Source organism: Artibeus jamaicensis, unplaced genomic scaffold, assembly GCF_021234435.1.
Source record: "Artibeus jamaicensis isolate MK-2021 breed Jamaican fruit bat unplaced genomic scaffold, CSHL_Jam_final scaffold_612, whole genome shotgun sequence".
Lineage (NCBI taxonomy): Eukaryota > Metazoa > Chordata > Mammalia > Chiroptera > Phyllostomidae > Artibeus > Artibeus jamaicensis.
In genome coordinates, this window is record NW_026522049.1 from 867,416 (window position 1) to 888,514 (window position 21,099).

Below are 21,099 nucleotides of genomic sequence, written 5' to 3' on the forward strand. Positions count from 1 at the left end.
AGAGCCCGCATGCTCTGCAGTTCTCTGAGCCGCTCTCAGACCAGAGGAAAGTGTCCGTTTCAAGCTGCCGTACTTTCCTAAATATTAGACACTCACCCTTTCTAACAATTTCTGAAGCTTTAGCGTTTTCTCTTCACGTAACTTTTCCCTCAGCTGCTGTGCTTTCATTTGTTTTTCTTCATGTTTCTTCTTAGATTCTGCAATTGTTCTATTAATACAAGTAAATAAACAGGCCACAGTATGTTTACATGATAAAACCAAAAATAATTTATTCAGTCCCCAGAGTTCTAAAAATAAATATACAAAGTACACAAAACTAATTTTGGTCTAACGTTTTAGGAAAACATTGTCACTTTTCAATGGATCTGAGCTGTCCTGAGTAATGTGCCTTAAAACACTGCGTAGCTACTCTGTTTAACAGTCAGGAGTGGCTTGCTCCCCTCCTGTGGAATATTTCAAACTGCTTTTTGCAGGCCAGACCTTTTGCGGGATGGGGAGGAAAGCTTTTCGTGCATGTGAATGCCATGTCCTGGAGGTCTGGCAGGCTCCTCCTCTACAATGTCCCCCCAGGATGTGTTCTGGCGCCACGATTCACGAGCTGTTCATTAAGAAGAAAACCACAGTTACTGTTCAACCCCACAGTTCTATAAAACTAACAACTGAGAACAGGCTTTCAAAAGGCAACAGCATTCCCACTGTAAATTATTTACTTTACATAGAAATTCATATAACAAGATCACCTATTTATATCCCTTCACCTGTACACACACACACACACACACACACAATACCTTCATAATCCGCAAGGACATCATTCCAGTCCATAGACATACCACAGAAAAATACACTTCCATTGCCCATGCTGGCCTAAAATGTAATAAGGAAAATTCAAAACAAATACTGGAACACAATTATAACCTTAAAAAATCAATTACATGTGAAATTTTCCTCTCTGTTGCTAATATATTTTATTTAACAAATAGTTCAAAACTAGAATAAAACTGCACACTTCTGTGGTCACAATAATCACCAGGTTAAAACTACCAGAGCCTAAACATTTTAAGAGAAAGACAAATCTGCTTGCCATTTGATAGCAGAGACAACGGACATGAAATATTTAAAAGCCCTGTTGGCCTGCGCTGTGGTAACAGCCTCCGGGTACCACACCATAGCACGATAACGTAGTACAGCAGTGCTCCAGGAATTCTGACGTCTTCAGAGCACGTGTAAGAGCTCAAGATTATCTGTTGGGCATTAAGATTTAATACAAGAATATCTGAAACATTTAGTTAACATGTCTTTCCTTCCTTAAGAAAGCCCTCTCATGGACACTCAGCATCAGCAAGGCAGAGTTATTGTTTGCTTTTTATTAGAATAGAAAGAGTAAAACACTTTAGGTTCTTTCTCAGTGTCTACAATTACAATCTGAGTAATACTGAGTTGTAACTTTCTGAGATTCAATTACTTGGCTTGTAAGTGGAAAATAACTTCTAACTGGTCAATTACATTATATTAAAAACTCTTAGTAATGGTAAAGTGTTGAAATAAGATTTGCTATTATTTACTGCATATCTGAATCACATAGAATGATAATATTGTTACTGAATATATTTTTTAAAAGTGATTGTACGTAGGACTAGATGAACTCCCAGTCCTTCTTGCCCTGAGAATTTTATTTCTGAATATAGCTTTCTGAACAATCAAATCAGAAATTCTAAAGGCTCACAGAGAAATCGCTGTCGTTGTCAGTTTCGATATTAATATCATTGTTTTCTTCAGCTTCAATCTCTCTGGTCAGCTGCTCCTCCTCGGCGATGGCACTGGCGATGGCTTCCTCGTTGGCCTTTTCCAGACGATCCGCGAGCTCTTCCTTCTTAGCAAGAACTTCTGCCATGGACTAGAAAGTTAAAACCAAACAGAAATAAAGAATCGTCACTTGATTAGAAAGTTAAGTAATCAGTTCATTCTTTATATTCTACTCACATACTCAATAGTATACATAAAATCGTCTTGTTCTAGAATGATAAACCTGGGGTCCAGTACAGGCTCAGCCACTCGCTAGCTGTGGGACTTGGAAGGTTCTGAAAACCAAGAGCCTAGATTGTATTCTGTAAAATGGTACAATAATCCACAGCTTACCTTCTTTACCAGACTGCTGTGTATGAGAAACTGTGGAGTTATATAAATCGCAAGTATTATTACTGACAGTGTGAATTTTATTTCCATGCAAAAATTCAAAAGTTCTGGGTCAAATGTCTTAAAAAAACATTATATTTTAAAGAAGGAGTGTCAAACTCATTTTTACCAGGGGCCACATCAGCCTCGCAGTTGCCTTCAAAGGGCAGAATGTAATTATAGGACTGTATAAATGTAACTATCCCTTAACAGTGAAGCGAGAGCTCGGAGCTGCTGCCTGGTAGACACAAGGTGCCGGGCTGGACAGAACAAGGTGGAGGTGGGATTCGGCCCGCGGGCCTTGGGTTTGCCACCTGTGCTTTAAAGGGAACACAGAATTTATGCTGTAATGGTGATGATAACTAACTTAAATACAAGCTCCATTAAGTATCACAAACAGTATAAATTATAAGCATTAATGGGTAAGTCCCTATGATGAGCTAAATACATATAAAAATGTAGTTCCACAGTTATATTCAGAGGTTTCCATACCCCTTTCTCAACTGATAGACCAAGTACCAAAACTGGGCCCAGATAAAGAAGACCTGGACACTCTATTATCAACAATATTGACCTCGCTACCGTTCCAAGAGAAATGAAAATGCATTCAAAACAGAGATGTTCATGGTGCCTTTATTCGTCACACAAAGCTTGGAAAAAACTGCAATGTGCCATCGACTCAACAGATGAACATACTGTGTCACAGGCATATAACAGAACACGGTTAAAGACAGTAAGAAGAATGAACTCGCCCTGGCTGGTGTGGCTCAGTGGATTGAGCACCGGCCTGTGAACCAAAGGGTCACCAGTTTGATTCCCAGTCAGGGCACATGCCTGGGTTGTGGCCAGGTCCCCAGTAGGGGGCACATGAGAGGCAACCACACATTAATGTTTCTCTCCCTCCTTCTCCCTCCCTTCCCCTCTCTAAAAATAAGTAAATAGAATCTTTTTAAAAATTCCTAATATTAAAGTTGAATACTTTCACATATGAGCCCATTCCTTCAACTGTACCCTCCTCAAACTACCTTTCCATTTAGTCTCTGAAAACCTGAAAACACTTTAATGAAACAGTAGAGCTTAAAGATGAAGTGATGATTCAATCACCCACATGTAAGTTTTACTACTGTCACACTGTGGAATGCAAATGAACATCTGCAGAGGGCATTTTTTAAATTTCCAAATATTCAGTAAATTTGAAATTTCAGTAAATGTGAAAGAACAGATCCATCGTGGCTTGGTTTCCTATCAGCAGATTTTCACAATGTTGGCAAAAGATGACCTTAAGCAGAAAGGTTCTTCCAGTCATTTTTGGCTGAAGTTTGGTAAATAAGAGTACACATTTTTTCCCACACGTTAACCAGTTATGTGACAACACTATACTGAGAAAGAAAAGAGTTCTCCTGTCGCTTCTGTGACCCCCATTTAGAACCCAAACAATGATGTGCTTGCTTATCTAGGGCCGCCCATAGTAGCATCTCTGCCAAGACAAACACAAATTTTTTTAAATCTTTTAAAAAAATTCCTCTGAGCCCTGTAATAACACATTAATATTCATATTTAAAGCAGAACTTATTTTTTTATCAAGTGTGTATATTTGATCCTCAAAATAACACAGACATTTTAATATTCTACCACAAGCTTCTTTATATACATGATTAAAAATTATGAGAACAACTTTTAACTATTTTATACTTATTTAAGTATGACACCTGTTTCCACTTTTGAAATTTGATTCTCATGAAATCAATTTGCAATACAAGTAATTTAATATATCTAGATATGAAAAAAATACGTAAATAGGACCAATTTCTACCCCACACATTAAACCCACTACTTATAGCACCATAATGATGTTCAATCTTTAAAACCATTCACACTGAAAGACCCAAGTTAAAATAAACAAATTGCTCTTTATTACTTATTAAAGGAATCTAAGTATTTGCTTGTATTACTATAAACCTTATTTCTCCCTGAAACAACCCACATCGTTCCACCTCTGTCTAGTGTTATTATTCTCCATCAGATGCATAATCTGGCCTATTCCCATCTGCTGACAGCACCCTGCTGCATGATGAGGCACTAAGTTCTGGAAAAAATTACAATATACGCTGGCCGTTTACAAAAGAAAATCTGAGCAGTTTTTCTCAACAACTTTTTGTATGTGCCTACTGCCCTCTGAAAGTTGCTTTTTAAACAAAGGCAGCGTGACCTGTTCTGGACTATCCAGGTCAAGTATCTTAATACTGAAGTTGGAAACAGGAAGACGTGAGCAGAAATAAGCAGCCATCCAAAAACACAACCCTACACAGAATCACAAACCAAGGCAGTTTCAGAGATTCCACAATGGGGGTGGCACGTCAATTCCATCCTAAACACCAAGTCCCAGCAGCTGCCTGAAGTAACGTGTGAGGAGAATTTTAACACTAGACCCAGTGGACACCGTGTCCCATCCACCGAAGTGCTACACATGCAGGGCAGACTCGCTATTGGACCCGTTTCTTAATGTTGGACTTAAATGCCCTTGATCAAGTCACATTCAAACTGAATGATCTTGAGCAAGTTATTTGACTTTCCCAGTCTCACTTCCTTCCTCTACAAGACGAGAAACATCTAAATCACATCAAAATGTTGGTAAGCATAAAATGTTAAAAGAAAATAATACTTAGAATGCTTTGTAAGAAAATGATTTGTAAAAAAAAATGCTTTGTAAAGTGTAAAGTAACACATAATATAGTAAACTACTGGAGTTTATACCTCAGTAACAGATTATGGCTTTAATGTATTTACTCAGAATTCTGATAAGTTGTTCTTACCAAGGTAGCAGCACTCACATTTGAAACATCTGAAGAGTCCATTTCACTTTCCACCCCTACTTTCTCTGCTGACGATCCATCTTTGTTTGTATGCAAAGGAGGTGTGTCCTCCTGCTGAGGAATCGAAACACACTCTGTGTCCACGTGAACGGCAGGTATTTCCGAAGTTCGCACGGGACTGTCTGGTGAGACACCACTGCCAGAGTTCTTGACGTCATCCAATGTGCTCACTGTGAACTAACAAAATATATTTATAGAATGAGTCAGAGGTTTAACACTGACTACTCCACATTAGAAAACCTGATTCTGCTGAACTTATCAACTGTGAAGCAGTAGTTGCCTGGCAGGCAGAAAACTCACCCATCCTTTTTGTATGTTTCAAGTATAAAGAAAGAAACCAATAAGCAAGCAGCCCCAAGTTTTATTTGCACACCTACTATGGATAGGGCACTGCCTGAGTGCTTTAAGAAACTAAGCAACAGCACCCTGGCTGGAGGGCTCAGTTGCTTGGGGCATCTCATCCCATACACCAAAGAGCTGCATGTTTGATTCCCAGTCAGGGCACACACCTAGGTTGATGGTTCGATCCCTGGTCAGGGTGCGTAAAGGAGGCAGCCAGTTGTTTTTCTCTTTTACTCTCTCTCTCCCTTCCTCACTCTCTTAAAAAATCAACAAACATATCCTTGGGTAAAGATTTTAAAAAAAATTAGGCAATGAATACAGTAATTATATTTTGCTTTACCAGCCTCTTTTTGATGAGTACTTTAACATATACCTCACCAAAAAATCTAGTCTCAATCATAATACTTTGTGTTACATTCAAATAACTAAAGGTATTTATATGTTTTTTTGTGAAGACTGTCTACTATCAAATAAAGGCACTTTTCACCAAATATATAGTTTGAGGGTATTTCACTCAAAAAATAAAGGATGATATAAATATATCAAAATTCATATAACATTAAAACAACCTCTAATTATCTTTCATGAAGACCCAATATGGCACATAATACCAATTTTCAGATCTAAAAGAGAAATACACCATAAAACAGTATAGATTTTGTGAGCAGTCTCATTGCATAACTCATATTCTTTAGAATTTGACATCCTCCCTTTTGCTTTTAAGAGTATTTAACACATAACCAACAGAAATGAGAAAATGATCTGAATCAAATACACCACTGGATTGGGTCAAATACACGTCCATTTTTAAACAGCTGTCCAGCGAATAGAAATGAGCCTTTATATTCCTGCAAACCGAGTATAGAAAGAATGTTGCTGTGTTTTCCGATTCTACTCAGAGTAATGAGCTGAACTCAAATCTAAAATTTTGAACTTGAAACTCACATCACTACTTAAATAAACATTAGATAAATACTGAGTGCAGCAGCCATAAAACCCGAGTTTGATTAATTATTTATATAAATATGAAACTTGGCCGAGTCTTATAAACTACTTCAAAAACCCTATTGGTCGGAGCTGAGAGTGTCCCGAAGTGCTGACTTTAGCGGGAGCATCATTTGAACTGCATCTCGGTGTTTACACCGCTGTCAGCATCATCCATACGTCAGTAGCCACGGTTTATAATCTCCTTGGCAACAGTTATATAAGCATTACTGATATTTATAATACAGTCAACTCTGTTTATTAAAAAATCAATATCCTTTATATAACAAAATCAAAGCCCAGCTATAAAGTAATGTTGAAAAAATATATAACTATGCTAATTCCATTTTTAGAATGGCAGTAGAGAAAACAAATATTATTGTTAGCTTGACCACCATCAGCTGTGAACTTTTATACTGAAATATTTTAAAAATAGTTTAATTACTCAAGAGTTTTATGTATGGATTATTCCTCAAGTTCCAAAATCACAGAAGATTTTTGTTATACTAAACCAGCAGAAGTTTTACATTATTAAAATTTACAGCTAAAACACACATGAGCAAAAATGCTGGATGCCTGTTAAGAGATATAAAAAGTATTTTTAAATTAACTTAACCTATATTAAAAAGTTTCTTCAAGTTACAGTCAACAACTACTGATTATTTCCTATGTATCTAGGGCTCCATTCCATATTGTGGGAAATTAAAAGACAACATAAAACACTGCCTACAAGGAGTTTCTAACCTCAAGTGGGTATAAAACATACGGACATCAAAGAGTTACAGAACATCACAAACGATGTAGGATTAAGAAACATTATCATCATTAAGAAGGAAAACATGCAGCCCTAGCTCAGCAGTTCAGTTGCTTAGAGCATTGTCCCGACTCACCAAGATTGCAGGTTCAATTCCCAGTTAGGGCACATACGAGAATTAACCAATGAAAGCACAGGTAACTGGAACAACAAATCAGTGTTCCTCCCTCTCTCTTTCTCCCTTCCTCTCTCTCTAAAATCAATTTTTAAAATCCTTTAAAAATAATAAAATTTAAAAAAAAAGAAAAACACTGAAGTTGAGTATAGTTTCCAATAAAAGTAAATGTCCTACAGGTAAAAGAAGAGATTTTTAAAAGCAGAAGACTATTCCAGACTGAGAAATATCACAACTATTTTACAACTTGTTTACTTAGTACATGTCATATTAAAAAATAACTCATATTTCATTAAACATTTTATATAAAAACTCATAGAGCATGAATCGTGATGCAAAAAAGTATCAAAAAAATGCATTCCTAGCCCTGGCTGGTGTAGCTTAGTGGATTGAGTGCAGGCCTGTGAAGCAAAGGACTGAGGTTCAATTCCCAGTCAGGGCACATGCCTGGGTTGCAGGCCAGTTCCCAGTGGGGGACACATGAGAGGCAACCACACATTGATATTACTCTCCCTCTCTCCTTCCCTTCCCCTCTCTGAAAATAAGTAAATAAATAAAATATTTTTTTAAAGTGCATTCCTGGTGGAGGTGGAAGAGGGTAGAGGGGGATACATAGTAATGTAAAAAATACAAGAAAATATCACGTAAAAAAAACAAATAATGCATCCCTTCGTCAAACAAGTACAAAATTCAAATGGAGTAACAAAATACTAAAAATATTAATTTTAAAAAATTATATGAAATATCAGCAAAGCACGCCACATCTGACCTGCAGGAAGCAGAAGCAGAACAGGTTGAAAATGACCCTGACTTTCCTCAGCGTTTAAGAACCAGTCCAAGCAAAGCAAGAGGCCACCATGGAGACCCGGGCGTCCACGTCAGCAGCGGACAGGGCCACACCGACGACAGAGGCCTCCCGAAGCCACGCTCGGGACAACCACCGTGCTTCTGTCCCAGCTGCGTGTGCTCCGTGGAGTGGGGCGTGGGCAGCATGGGGAGGGACACCGCAGTGGCCGTGTGTGGCGTCAGGGGCGCTGGACTTAGTGGGGGCACTGCGTCAGGTACACAAATGTCTCATCACTAGGTGGCGCACCTGAAACTCACATAATATTGCACATCCATAATTGAAATTTTTTTCAGTTTTTTAAAACTGCATAAGCTAAACTGAATAATGAGCAAACAAACTAAAGGACATTCTACAAAGAAAACTGCAATGTAGTCTTCAAAATATTAATGTCATAGAAAACAAAGATAGACCGATACTACAGAAACAAGGCCAAACACCATGTGTGATTCCAGACTGGACCCTGGATTGGGGGGAAAATTCAGTAAGAAATTACTGGGAGAACTGGAAAATTCTGAGTATCTACTGTAAGGTAATAATATCATGTAACTGTCAAATTGCCTCAGTTTTATAATTATAATGTGGTTCCATAAAAGCTTTCCTTTCCCTCAGAGACACTGGCTGTGGCGCCGGAAGGGGAGGGGCTGTGATGCTGCACGTTGTCCTCACATGTGCAGACCTCACGCGTGCAGCACGTCTGTGTGACACGTAAACAGAGAGAAAACACACAGCAAAACGTGCACCTATGAATCCGGGTAAAGCGCATAGGAGGGTTCGCTGTTCTAGACCAGCAACTGTTCTGTAGATTTGAAATTTTTCACAATAAAAAGTTAAAAATGAAGGAGAAAAATGAGACAGCCCGGCATACACGTATCCCTTATGAAAATTCAGCACAAGGACTTCCGGAATGCACTACCTGGGTTCTCTCAGCCAGAGGACGGTCGCACGAGTGTGAGGAGTCTCTGGGCCGGGAGTCCACAGCCTGATGCGGCCCGTCTCCGACGAGTCCACCTCTGTGCACGCTGCCCTCCGGTGAAAGCCCTGCGTTTTCCTTGTCACTGTCGTCCTTTGACCTCGAGGCTGGCGCTGAAACCTTGGGCACAGCTGCTGCCGACCGGGAGCGCACAGGCCTTCCTCTCTGCACCGTCTCCCACCCTTCAGCGTCTTTCCGTTCTGTGCCATTGAGGGAAGAAAATGATACAGAACTCTTTAGATGGTAAAAACTTTCAAAATGCTATAAGTTAAAAATATTTTAATATAATTCCCAATACATATAAGTAATATACTAACATGACACTAATTATTATGCAGGATGTATCGTGTGTAGGTCTACACACACACACACACACACACACACACTGAACCTCATCCCTCTGACTACACTGTGAGGTCGAGATTAATCCTCGACAAACATTTTTTTAAAATCATCCCTATTTTACATACAACAGAACTGAGATTTAGATTTAGACTTAATGCCACAAGGTTTACTCAGTGCACAGTGTGCAGTGTGCCTGCCCTCTTCTAAGGGCTCTACACAATAACACTTCCAACCTCCACTTACACCCTATGCGTACTATCATCCCCGTTTCAGCAGTAAGGAAACTGAGACAAACAGAGTTTCAGGCCCTGACTGGTGGGGCTCAGTGGACTGAGTGCTGGCCTGTGAACCAAAGGGTCACCAGTTTGATTCCCAGTCAGGGCACATGCCTGGGTTGTAGGCCAGGTCCCCAGTAGGAGCGTGCAAGAGACACACACACATTGATGTTTCTCTGCCTCTCTCTCCTTCCCTTCCCCTCTCTAAAAATATATAAATAAAAACTTTCAAAAAATAAAAAGAATAGAACTCTGCTATATTAAATTATCTACTTTAAAATTTAACACCCCCCCTGCCGAACACAGTGGGGGCAGGAAGACTGAGTGGCGTTCTGACCTACTTCCCTCACGTCAGCGCCGCCCAGCAGGGAGCGAAGGTCCACCCTGCCCTGCACCCAAGAGGAGGCCAGAGCTCCCTTCAGTCTGCCCCTCCCGGCATCAGTGGGGCCAGAGGGGAGCTGACCTGATGCCACCAGAAGCTGCCTCGGATTTTCTGGGAAAGTGTTTCAGGGACCTGTTCCCGGAGCTCCAGAGGGGAAAGGGAGGGAGTGCAGGACTAATCGGTACTTGAAGAATGGCTGAAAACTTCCCAAACTTACTGAAAGACATAAAACTAAGAAGTAAATGCTAGGACACCCATGCTAAGTCACTTCAAACTTGTAGGAAACACAAAAGGAATAACTTTTCAACCTATGGCTAGACAGTGAGTTCCTACAGCTGACACCACACACATGATCCCTGAGGAGGTCAGGGACCTCCTCAAAATTAAAAGGTTTTGTCTTCAAAAGACTTTGTGAGGAGAATGAAAAAGCAAACGACAAACTGGTAGAAAATATCCCAGTTAGGACTAATGTCTAGAATATATAAAGAACACTCAAAAGTCAACAGCCTCATTACAAACTATCCAAGTAGGAAATGGGTAAAAGACATGACCAAACATTTCACTGAAGAGGGCACACAATGGCAAATAAGCACATGAGAGAAATTCAGTGTCATTAGTCACTAGAGAAATGGAAATGACAGCCCCCATGAGAGATGCCTGTCAGCACGACTGAGTAAAATACAGTGACAACGCTACACGCTAACACAGGATGGGGAAAACTGAATTCTGGGGGTGTGTATCACGTGATTCACTAAAAGGAAGAAATTTTATTTCAAAAAATATTTATAAAATGCTCATTACTCATAATCCTATTTAAAAATATAATAACTATATTACATTTTGTGTATTATATTTTAAAATAAATATTACACAGAACCTGTACTATTTTACTTCAAACATTTGGACTTTGAAATCTCTAAAGGGAAAATATGTTTAAAATTGTTTTGAGTTTTTAAAATTTTTTATTCTGACGAGTTTCAAATGCACAGTGCAGAGACATGGTATTATGAACACCATGGTCTACCCGTCCTGCTTCCACAGTTGCTAACATTCTTCCACTCTAATTCCTTCTATTTTCCGTTCCAAATTGTTACTACTGAAATATTTTAAAGCAAATCCTAAACACTATATCATTTCTCCTATAAATACTCAAAGTCTTTAATAGGAAAAAACTTTAAATACAACAACATCACTGTGGTAACAAAAAATTAAATTATATGCTATCTTGTCTGTGTTCCGTTTTCATCCATTTTTAACTTCAAAAAACTTTACAATTGTATGATTATCTTTTTGTTATTGCTTTCTACCTTACTTCCACTGTGTTCGGAAAAGACAGAATGGATTCAATCATCTGAAATTTGTTGAAACCTGTCATGGCTCAGCATGTGTCAATTTTGGTAAATGTCCCATGTGTGTGCTTTTCACAAAGTTTTTTATATTGCTTTGAGAGAGAGAGGAACGGGGGGAGAGGGGGAGAGAAAGAGAGAAACCATCAATTTGTTGTTCCACTTTTTGCTGCTTTCTTGTGTGTGCTCGCACCAGAGATCGAACCCTCAGCCTGGGCTCTAACCAAATAAGCCGCTCAGCCAGGGCCTTCGACGTGGGTTTGCATATGGATTCTGTAGTTACAGCCATGACAGAGTGGCCATATCAAAATTAACCATCTTTCCTCCAAACTATAAAAGCTAGACAAAATATAGAAATGAACTATTTAAAGCCACTGGAAAGCAAGCAATAGAGGCCAGAGTTGAGAAACTATATCCCCAAGAAAAGGGAAGCACAAGCACAGGAGATCCATGTTCAGCCCAGAATGCTCCCTGAAGACACTTGGAACTCTCAGGGCGGGGAAGCAAGCCCCCGCGGAGACAGCAGTCCGGTCTGGCTGTCACAGACACTGGAATTCCGTGAGTATGAAGCAACTGGGACTTCAGAGGCAAGACTCCTGAAGAGGGGCAGCTGCAGGACAGGCGGCCCAAAGTCTGCCTTCCATCTTCCCTCAGAAGTCTGACAACGGCCAAGCGCTGCACCCGCGGGGTGGCGTGCCAAGGCACCTGCAGGAGGCAGCAGCCAGGACACTAACGAGCTACGCAAAGCTGGCAGCCACTGCACAGGGCGGGGCAAAGGCTGGGAAAGAGGAATGCAGTGGCCTTGGCAGGCATCCCCAGTTTCCAGTTGATACCCCAAAAAGAATAAGGACAAAACTAAAACATATCGGTTTTAATAAAACCTCAAACCAAACTTTGACAGAATTAAGGCGATCTGCTTGTACTCTGTATCTCCTTGCCAAAATAGAAGAATAATATTTTTAGAAGGCTCTGTATTTTTTAATCTACCATATTAAACATTTGAGTAAATATTACGTGGCTGGCTATAAAACAGGACCAAGTAACTGAAAACCTCCCGAAGATGTTTTTAAAGTAACGCCTGGCTGGTGTGGCTCAGTGGACTGAGTACCAGCCTGCGATGCAAAGGGTCACTGGTTCCATTCCTAGTCAGGGAGCTATCCCACAAATAAATCGACAAAAGCATTCGTTCTCCTTAAAGTTTACGCAGGGTAAACCTCAGACTAGAATGATCTCCTTATGCTTTCCCATAGGTTTTAAGATTATTTCATGGGTTTATGTAGGACAGACTAATATCATGCAAATGATGTAAAAAGACAAATACATAATGCCGTCAGCTCCAATTTCAAATAAAACTATTTCCACATATACCCACGTGTCTACTACATAAAAAAGAACGATTCAAAGTCACTTGCCATTTTTGCAGGAAGTCTTCTGCACTGTCATTGGTGGGCAAGACTGAGCAGGTGCCACATCTGGAGAAGCAGTCGAGACCGCGTGATGAGCCTTGACCTTGTCGGCCCAACTAACACCCGTGGGAGCCAGACGGGGAGCAGCCACTGCGCCCTGTGGAGCCCTGCGGGGAAAATGTCTGCTCATGAGTAAATCGAGTGAGGGTTTAAATTTGGGATCCGAATTACGCTTTCATATATTTCCTAAAGTTAAACTTTCCTCTCCTGGTTTTCATTCAAACAATTGCAAACAACATATATGCAACCATATAAATGGATATTTTTATAAGAGAATTATCAGTTTTATAATACTTTGAGTGCACTATCTGCAGAAAACAATTTAATGTAATAAAAGCCTTATTTAGCAGGTTTCCTTGAGTTCATCTCACCCAAAATTTAAGCTTCTTCGAGCATTTGATGCGACACTGATTCTGTCTGTCGAGGGACTTGCGACCACAGGGCGCCCTGGAGACATCTTCTTTACTTCCCAGGCCAGCGAGGTTGGTCTGCCGGGGCAAGACACACAGATGACATTGACAGAAGCGGGGAAAACCCAACCTCTTCTGGGGGTTACGATTCTCCCCTGGGGAACCACCACTGGCCAGAAGGTGGCCACAATGCCAGTGAGCAATCACCGGTGATACAGAGGCAGGACCTTCCACCCACTTCAGCACAACAAACCGCCCTGCTTACTGAAATGGGGCCATGAGGCACAAAGGCACGACATTCGCAATCCTTATGTTTTAAAAGCCTCCACACACCCAGCTGAAAACACATTTAAAAATATGGTACAAAGGTACTAATTCAGGCTACTCGCGTCCAATGTCCTGGAGAACTAAGTACATAGAACTGGGACCAAGACGGAAACACAGGGGGGAGGGTTCAGTGAAGAACACGCAGGGCAATACGAAGTCTCCTTCCTCTGTCAACCCCCCATGTGGTGGGAGCACCGACACGTCACTGCTCTTCCGTAGGGAAGCTGCCTCCCCTTCCTCACGGGCCCCACGGACCCACGCCCAGTATCAGTCCCACTAAAAATCTTTTCTTCTCTACCCCTCTGCCCTCGGTCAGGCCTCCACACCTCCCCAGAATCTCTGTGCCTCTTATTCTCCATTCGATCTAGTGAATGTAATTTTTTTCTTTCATTAAAAAGTGATATGGATTCCTAGAAAACAAGAAAATTCTGATAAAAGACTATCCAAATCAAGTCCAAGGCTTTTGACAAGCTACTGCCAAATCACCTTCCAGAAAGGTTTAACAAATTACACTGCCGCCTGATGATAAGAGCCCATTTCCCTTGAACCTTGCCAACTGCTGATACCTTGTTTTAAAAATTCCACTGGCTCGTGAGAGAGACGGCACTGCCAGCAAAGTCTGAAATATTTACTAACTGGCGCTTCACAGGAAAAGGTTGCTGACTTCTGTGCCAAAGCTGCACCTTGGAATGACTGCTTTTTCCTACAGGAATTTCAGTCAAAGTGTTTAATTTTTCTTAAATCACTGGTAAAATGGTACTTGTTTTTGTTTTTTAAATTTTATGTGTTTATTGTCATTAATTCTGATGCTAAACTTTCTTAACTACCATTTTAATTTCTTAGGATTTACACGTTGGTATCTTTTCCTCATTTTTTCCCACTGGGATTTGTGTAATTTCTTAATTGATTTGAAATCATTTAACTAATATTACTATTACGACTACAAACCTTTGGGGTTACATGATGTACCTATTTCACTTTTAACTTTAGTATTTAGAAAAGCATATTTTCCTCCTATTAAACAAACCTATCATATAGGTTGATAGGCCTTTCCTTTGTGACTTCTTACTTTTTCAGAGTCCTTATCCACAATAAAAACATATAAACACTTGTATTTTCGTCTCTACATATGTACAATTTCTGCTTTTGTACTTAAGTCTGAGGCCTAGGTGAAAGGAAATTTGAGGAAGGTAGTAGACTGAATAATGCCGTCTACAGGGAATTCAAGGTCGCTCTCCCTATCTGTGAGCTGCCTCAGGAGGCGAGGAGGAGAAATGCTGTTAACTGGCCGAAGGATGAAGAGGTGCTTCAGGCAGGCTTTTGGAGAGTGGCCATTAAGCTGGGACTTGGCTTGGAATCTTTCTCACGGCAGTCAGGCCTCAAAGCAGCCACTGCCGGCTGCCTGGAGTTTGCAAGCAAGAAACAAAAATCTATTGGATAGTTACCCTTTCTTACACATTGCTGGTTACATTATAGAAGCTCAAGTAAAATTTAAAAAGAGGCAGAAAGAAAATAAAGATTTGTCGTAAGGATATAAACTGAACAAGGTCAAGGACATCCAAAGGGAGAGGGACTAGAATCAGGACTCTCGAGGATTTGACCTAGAAGAGACAGGCTTTAAAGCAACACCCTTAAATTCTCAAAAACCCAGTATACCCTTTGAATACTTCATCTGCATCCTCCATGAAATCATTCCTGGTCTACGCCAAAAAGATACGACCCTGTCCTTTTCTGAACACTTGCAACAGCTTTTGTAGCAATAAGTTCTATTTTACCCTGTTGTTAGACTCCAAATTCATGACAGCAGAAAATGAACCGTATTCAGCAGTTAAATGTCTGCACTGGAAAAAAGTGCCTTGCACTGGCATGTATCAAATAAATATTTGTTACTACTAAGTTGAATGAGAGATGCTAAGGTCAAGTTCACTGTCAATTTCAATGACTGCTTTAGAAAATGCCGGCAGCTTTAACGATAAAGACCAGAGTTCATTACCTGCTTTGAGCATCTGTCTTCTCCAGCTTTTCCTGAAGCTGAATCCAGTCAATCAATGCTTTGAAATCTCTTACATAGTTGTCCAGCATCATGAGCACCTCCTGATAGGAAACAACAATAAACATTATGTTCCATTCTCATGCTAAAAAGAACTTGAGAATGAAGGAAGCTGCAAAATCTACTGATTTAGTTTTCTTGGGTTTTATTTTATTTTGATTCGTACTATTTGCCAAGAAATTAGTGAAGCTGAGAATCTAAAGAACCGAGACAGTACTGGTATTCTTTTTTAAGACTGTCAGAATGACCATTCTTTCAACCTTTTTTATTGTGGGAAAATGCACAAGACACAAACGTACAGGTAAATCATTTCACAGCAAAGACCCAGGCAACCACCACCCCGGTGGAAAATAAAACAGTTCCAGTCTCTCAAAATTCCCTGTGGTCCCCTCCTTGCCACCACTTCATCCCTCTCCAAGGTACCCACTGCTCTAACCTTTAGTCATTTAATTTAGCCTATTTCAAAATTCATGTAAATGAACTCATAGAGTATTATTTTGTGGCTTCTTCTGTACATCTGTTTACTAGGTTCATACATCTTTCAGAGTGTGCCTGCAATTCACTGTCGATTTCTAAGGTCACTAGCGAAACAGCATTCTTTAAGTGAATATTTATCCAATCAACTGCTGATGAATACTTGGGTAATTTCTGAATTCCAGATATTACAAATTATACGCTATTATTCATGTAGATGCCCTCTGCACATACACAGGCGTTTCTATTGAGCGAAACTGCTGATTCGCAGGGTAAGTGCATGTCCCACTGCAGCACCAAATCCTGACCCGTCTTCCAAAGAGGCTGCTACCGAGCGCCAGTGCACGGGGGTCTGCTTCCCTTCACAAGCTCTCCACCACTGGTCAGTTCTTGTCTTGCCAGGAACAGCCATTCTAACAGATGTGAGCTGGTGTCTCACTGTTGTTCTGATTTGCATTTCCTGTGTGGCTAGTAATGTTAAGCATTTTTCTTATATCTGTGGGTCATCTGTATGTCTTCCTTGTAAAAATATCTAGGCAGGTCCTCTGCTCATTGTTTAATCAAATTGTTCAACCAAGGAGCCTTTGACAGACGACTGGATAAAGGCAGGGTGCTACATCCGTGCTGCGGAACACTCCGTGGCCTACAGAGATAAAATGTTGCCATTTGTGGCCACGTGGATAACTCTTGAGAGTATTATGGCAAATGAAGTGAGTCAGATGGAAAAGGACTGACCTTTATGGTTCTTACGGTAAGAACAGTAAACCTGCACTCATATGTAAGATATAAAACAAAAAGCAACAAACGGATACAAAACCAGACACGGAGGTACAGACAACAGATTGGTGGGTACCAGAGGGGAAGGGGGTTGGAGGAAGGTCAAGGAGAGCAGAGGGGGTCACATACAAAGTGATGGAAGGGGAGCAGACTCTGGGTGCTGAAGACATAACAGAGTCCTCAGGTGTTCCATTATAAAGTTGTACACCTGAAATTTATGTTATTAAATAATGTCACCCCAAGAAATTTAATTTTTTAAATGATCATTGTTTTATAAATACATTGGCATTACATAACCAAGTTTTAGACTGACTTTCTAGTATCAGTGGTACCCAAAGACCTCGATGACACTTTCAGTTATAAATTTTTTAAAAATATAGCTACACTTTGGAAATCAGGCCCAACACTAGTATTAAATATACACATAATTATGCACAAACAAAATACAGTACCAATCTCACTTTAGTCACAAAACTTATATTCTCCTTCAAAATTAGACTCTTCTGAACAAAGAAGTATTGTTTCTTTCCTCTAAAGGTGATCCTTACTGCCAGATCACTGGTAATAACAGTCTTCTACAACCAGGAAAAGGAAAAATGTGAAGATTTAGTTGGCTTCCTTTTCTCAACTCTACTAATGCAATTTTTTCCATTAAATTCACTCAACTTAAATCACCTACATTAGAGCACAGAAAGCTTTAGTCCAGAATAACTTATTCCACCAGGGTTCTGAATTTCCCTGTGAGAAAACGAGGCAGCTCGCTGGAGGAGAAGGAAAAACAACCTTTCACTGGACGAGCACGTGAGCAGCTACACCTCCGAGGCCAGTCGGCCAGTCGGCCCAGAGAAAGGACACTTGGGGGGCTTAAACAACCTATTGTAAGGAATGCTTAGCTCCGCATTATCGGGAATGATCAGAGTGGTACCACGCAGCTGTAATCCGAGTCGTGTTTTACGAACAAGGGAACACAAACAGGACAAGCAGCTGGAGCAGCCTCGCAGTCACTGATGCACATCTGCCCCCGCCCCCACCCCCCCACAGCAAGGAAGGCCACTTTGTCAGGCAGGATGAAACAGAACAAAAGTGCTTCTGAAAGTAATGTTATAGGCATTCAGATAAGTACATATAGATGTACAGCTAAAATTACCAATTAGTTTACCAATTGGCTGCAACAGATTTGATTGGTTGGTAATTAATTCTAGTTACTGGCGCTCGGTGGAGGACGGTTGGCGCCATCGCTTTGTCCTGCTGACACACAACACCAGTGCCCAGGCCCCTGGGCCCAGGACGGCGACAGAGCCCGCCAATTCACCACAGGAGTGGGCACAGCGGTGAACTCTAGCGGTGGGGGGCGGAAACATGCATCCCGTGAGAAGTCAGTGATTCAGGGAACCTAACAAAGGAAAGAGCTTTACCAAAGGGAAACAAGTTTTTAAGAGCATGATTTTTAAGAACGCTCTTAAAGCATTAAGAATGATTTTGAAGCCTGTTTTTAAAGCTACTAATGGAACGGTAATTCAAAATGGAAATCATCTGAAAGCAAAACGGCACGTGAACCCCTGTCCACCCTGCAAAAAGCATCATTCACAGTCCCCATCGAGAGCACCCACCTCGCTCCAAACCCTTCTCAGAACAAGCGGAGAGGCTGGCTCCCACTGCACTGCCTGGGCGCCCCTCCACCCACCCTTCTGCCCACCTGGTGAGGGAGACGGGACCCGGAGTGCTGACGGTGAGAGCACAGCTTTGGCAATTATCAGTTCTCAGCAAGTCACGAGGACGTGACTGAGAGCATAACGGGCACTTCTTCAAACTACAGAGTGAGGAAGTCAGCCTCCTTTGGTTCCAGAGGTGTGCTCTGATCTACATCTACTTCTGGCTGGAACAGAAAACATGCTTTTTACTACCATGTTCTACTTCTGTGAATTACATACTATGGCTATTAGTAACTGCATTTTACATATAAGACAAGGAACTGAGCCGTGGTTATTTAACTAGAAAAAAATCACAAATAGGGATAAATCTTGTTCATAAGCAAATCTTCCGCAAATCAAGGGTTGAATCCACAACTAGAATGAGAGGAAAAACCTGGATTATGTGCCTCACAAAGATACCAATCAAATGAGGTAATGTATGGAAGTGCTTGTGTAAAAGAAAGATAAACAGAACACAAACTCGAGGTGCTATGCATCCAGCACGTGCTTCGACCAAATGCTATACTGTCTGTTTATATCTCTACCTGCAAGTCCTGGGTGTGCAGAGCAGCAGAGTTGGGTATGAAAGTAACTTTCAAGCTCCCAGATTTTATTTCTCAGTATAAGCCTTTGAACACCTTGGCACCATACAGACAAGAGAGCACCCCTCTCTGCACCCTCTCACTTTGTCAAAACCTTCTCCATTCTTAAAACCTACCAACTTGAACAAGCTTCTATTGCTGTTAAACTTTCACAGAGTTTTGGGTAGTCAAGGGTCAGAGCCAGAGAACACAGCCACAGTACCTCGTGGCCACGTCCAGCTTCCTCAAAGACAGCATCAGAGAGAGGGGCAGGAGCTTCCGCCGCTCCTCACGGAGGCACGATTACAACTGGTCGAGCTTATTTCCAGTAAGAAGTGGACACTTTACACACAAATTTGATTTCCTCAAGGAACACTGTTATTTTCCAACATAAAAGCAAACAATCTGCTAATGTGAGTGACGTAGGGACGACCTAGAAATGATGTAGACCCACATGCTCACTTCCTGTCAGAACCTCTACAGTTAAGTCCCACAGCACCTTGCACCACAGCACCCTGATCCATTACATTCAAAAAATATGATTTGGCTTAAGAACATTTATCTTAAAAAAAAAAGAAAAGAAATTTTACATGCTGAATGTAACAATATCAATTGTGACAAACCATAAATTTGGATGAGTTCAATTATTGTTCATTCTTAAAACCTGCTTCTGATGAATCATATTTTTAAGCTTAAAACCTATTTTGGTTGTTTCCAATTTTAAAAGAAATACAGTTGCTGTCTCAACATGTAAATATTCTTTGACCCTACATACATTTCAAAGGTTAGGTAATGAATTCCAGGGTTTTCAACCCTGTTCACTATAGAAACAGAAGACACTACCTTTGTAATAGTTCAATAAAGATGTACCACTCCTGGTTTTTCTCAAAACAGTTTTATGCAGTATGAAGTAATATTCCATGTAGTTTATATTTACTAAAAGGCCAGGTTCTTAAGTGAATTTTTAGAGGCAGCTAATGCTGTGTATCTGTTTAATATCCTGTTACAGACACAAACAGGAACACAACTCACTGACAACACTCCGTTCCCACCCAGGACTGTTTACGGTCGGCCATCGGGCTCCCTTTTCCCTGACTGGAGTGAATCAGGAGAGCGATCAGCACCTCAGCGGAAAGGCAGCAATGTCCCACTGAAGACATTAAACACAAAACCAAAGAATGTGAAAATCTCACTAGTGCCACCTGGAGCACCAAGGGTGAATGAAGAGGGATTTTTTTGTAAGTAATTGTGTCTGTGTGTGCATATCCATCCCTTTGACTTATTGCCCAGTACTACATATCAAGACAGGTTTCTACCGAATCTTGCACATAATGAGGCAATGCAAACAGCAGCAACCACCCAAGTGCCCTGGAAAAATCAAAACAGGGAAAATCTGCAGCACTCACGGAACCGAGTGGGACCATGGTTGCGAGGGATGTGGGAGGGAGAGAGAGGCTGGTCAGAGGGTACAAACCTTTAGCTGTAAAATGAGTATGCTTTAGGGATCTTATGTGCAGCACAGTGACTGTAGTTAATACCACAGTATTACATACTGAGGTAAATAATCAAGTCAGGTGTGGCCAAATCTATTTGAATCTGGATTCAAATAGATTACACAGGCTCGAAGTGAAACTTACCTTACATTCCACCACACTCTGATCCGATTCACAGGTTACATAAATTTCATCCACTGCCCGGCGAAGATTGTCAAAAAGAAACGCCCAGTATCTAGCTCTTAGATCAATTTTACGAGGGTGCCTTGTTTTTGTGGGACTTTTGTCAAAGTGTTTCTCTCCTGTTGTAGATGATGTTATTTTACAGTCTCCTGCAGTGTTCTGTAAAAAAAAACAATCCA

The 21,099-nt window shown here is 40.8% G+C and overlaps 1 protein-coding gene across 4 annotated transcripts in view; it reads right to left on the bottom strand.

Moving 5' to 3' along the window:
• Positions 1–21,099, bottom strand: part of SCAPER (S-phase cyclin A associated protein in the ER) — a 147,010-nt gene that overhangs the window by 115,013 nt on the left and 10,898 nt on the right. For 3 of the 4 annotated variants that reach the window (XM_037155896.2, XM_037155897.2, XM_037155899.2), the window contains 10 exons: positions 20,882–21,079; positions 15,665–15,765; positions 13,306–13,422; positions 12,881–13,041; positions 9,064–9,320; positions 4,989–5,225; positions 1,727–1,897; positions 792–867; positions 481–598; positions 97–208 (listed from right to left, as the gene is read on the bottom strand). In XM_037155896.2, the coding sequence (XP_037011791.2) occupies positions 97–208; positions 481–598; positions 792–867; positions 1,727–1,897; positions 4,989–5,225; positions 9,064–9,320; positions 12,881–13,041; positions 13,306–13,422; positions 15,665–15,765; positions 20,882–21,079 (1,548 nt within the window). The remainder of the gene's footprint in view (positions 1–96; positions 209–480; positions 599–791; positions 868–1,726; positions 1,898–4,988; positions 5,226–9,063; positions 9,321–12,880; positions 13,042–13,305; positions 13,423–15,664; positions 15,766–20,881; positions 21,080–21,099) is intronic. The other variant, XM_037155898.2, reaches the window with a different exon arrangement.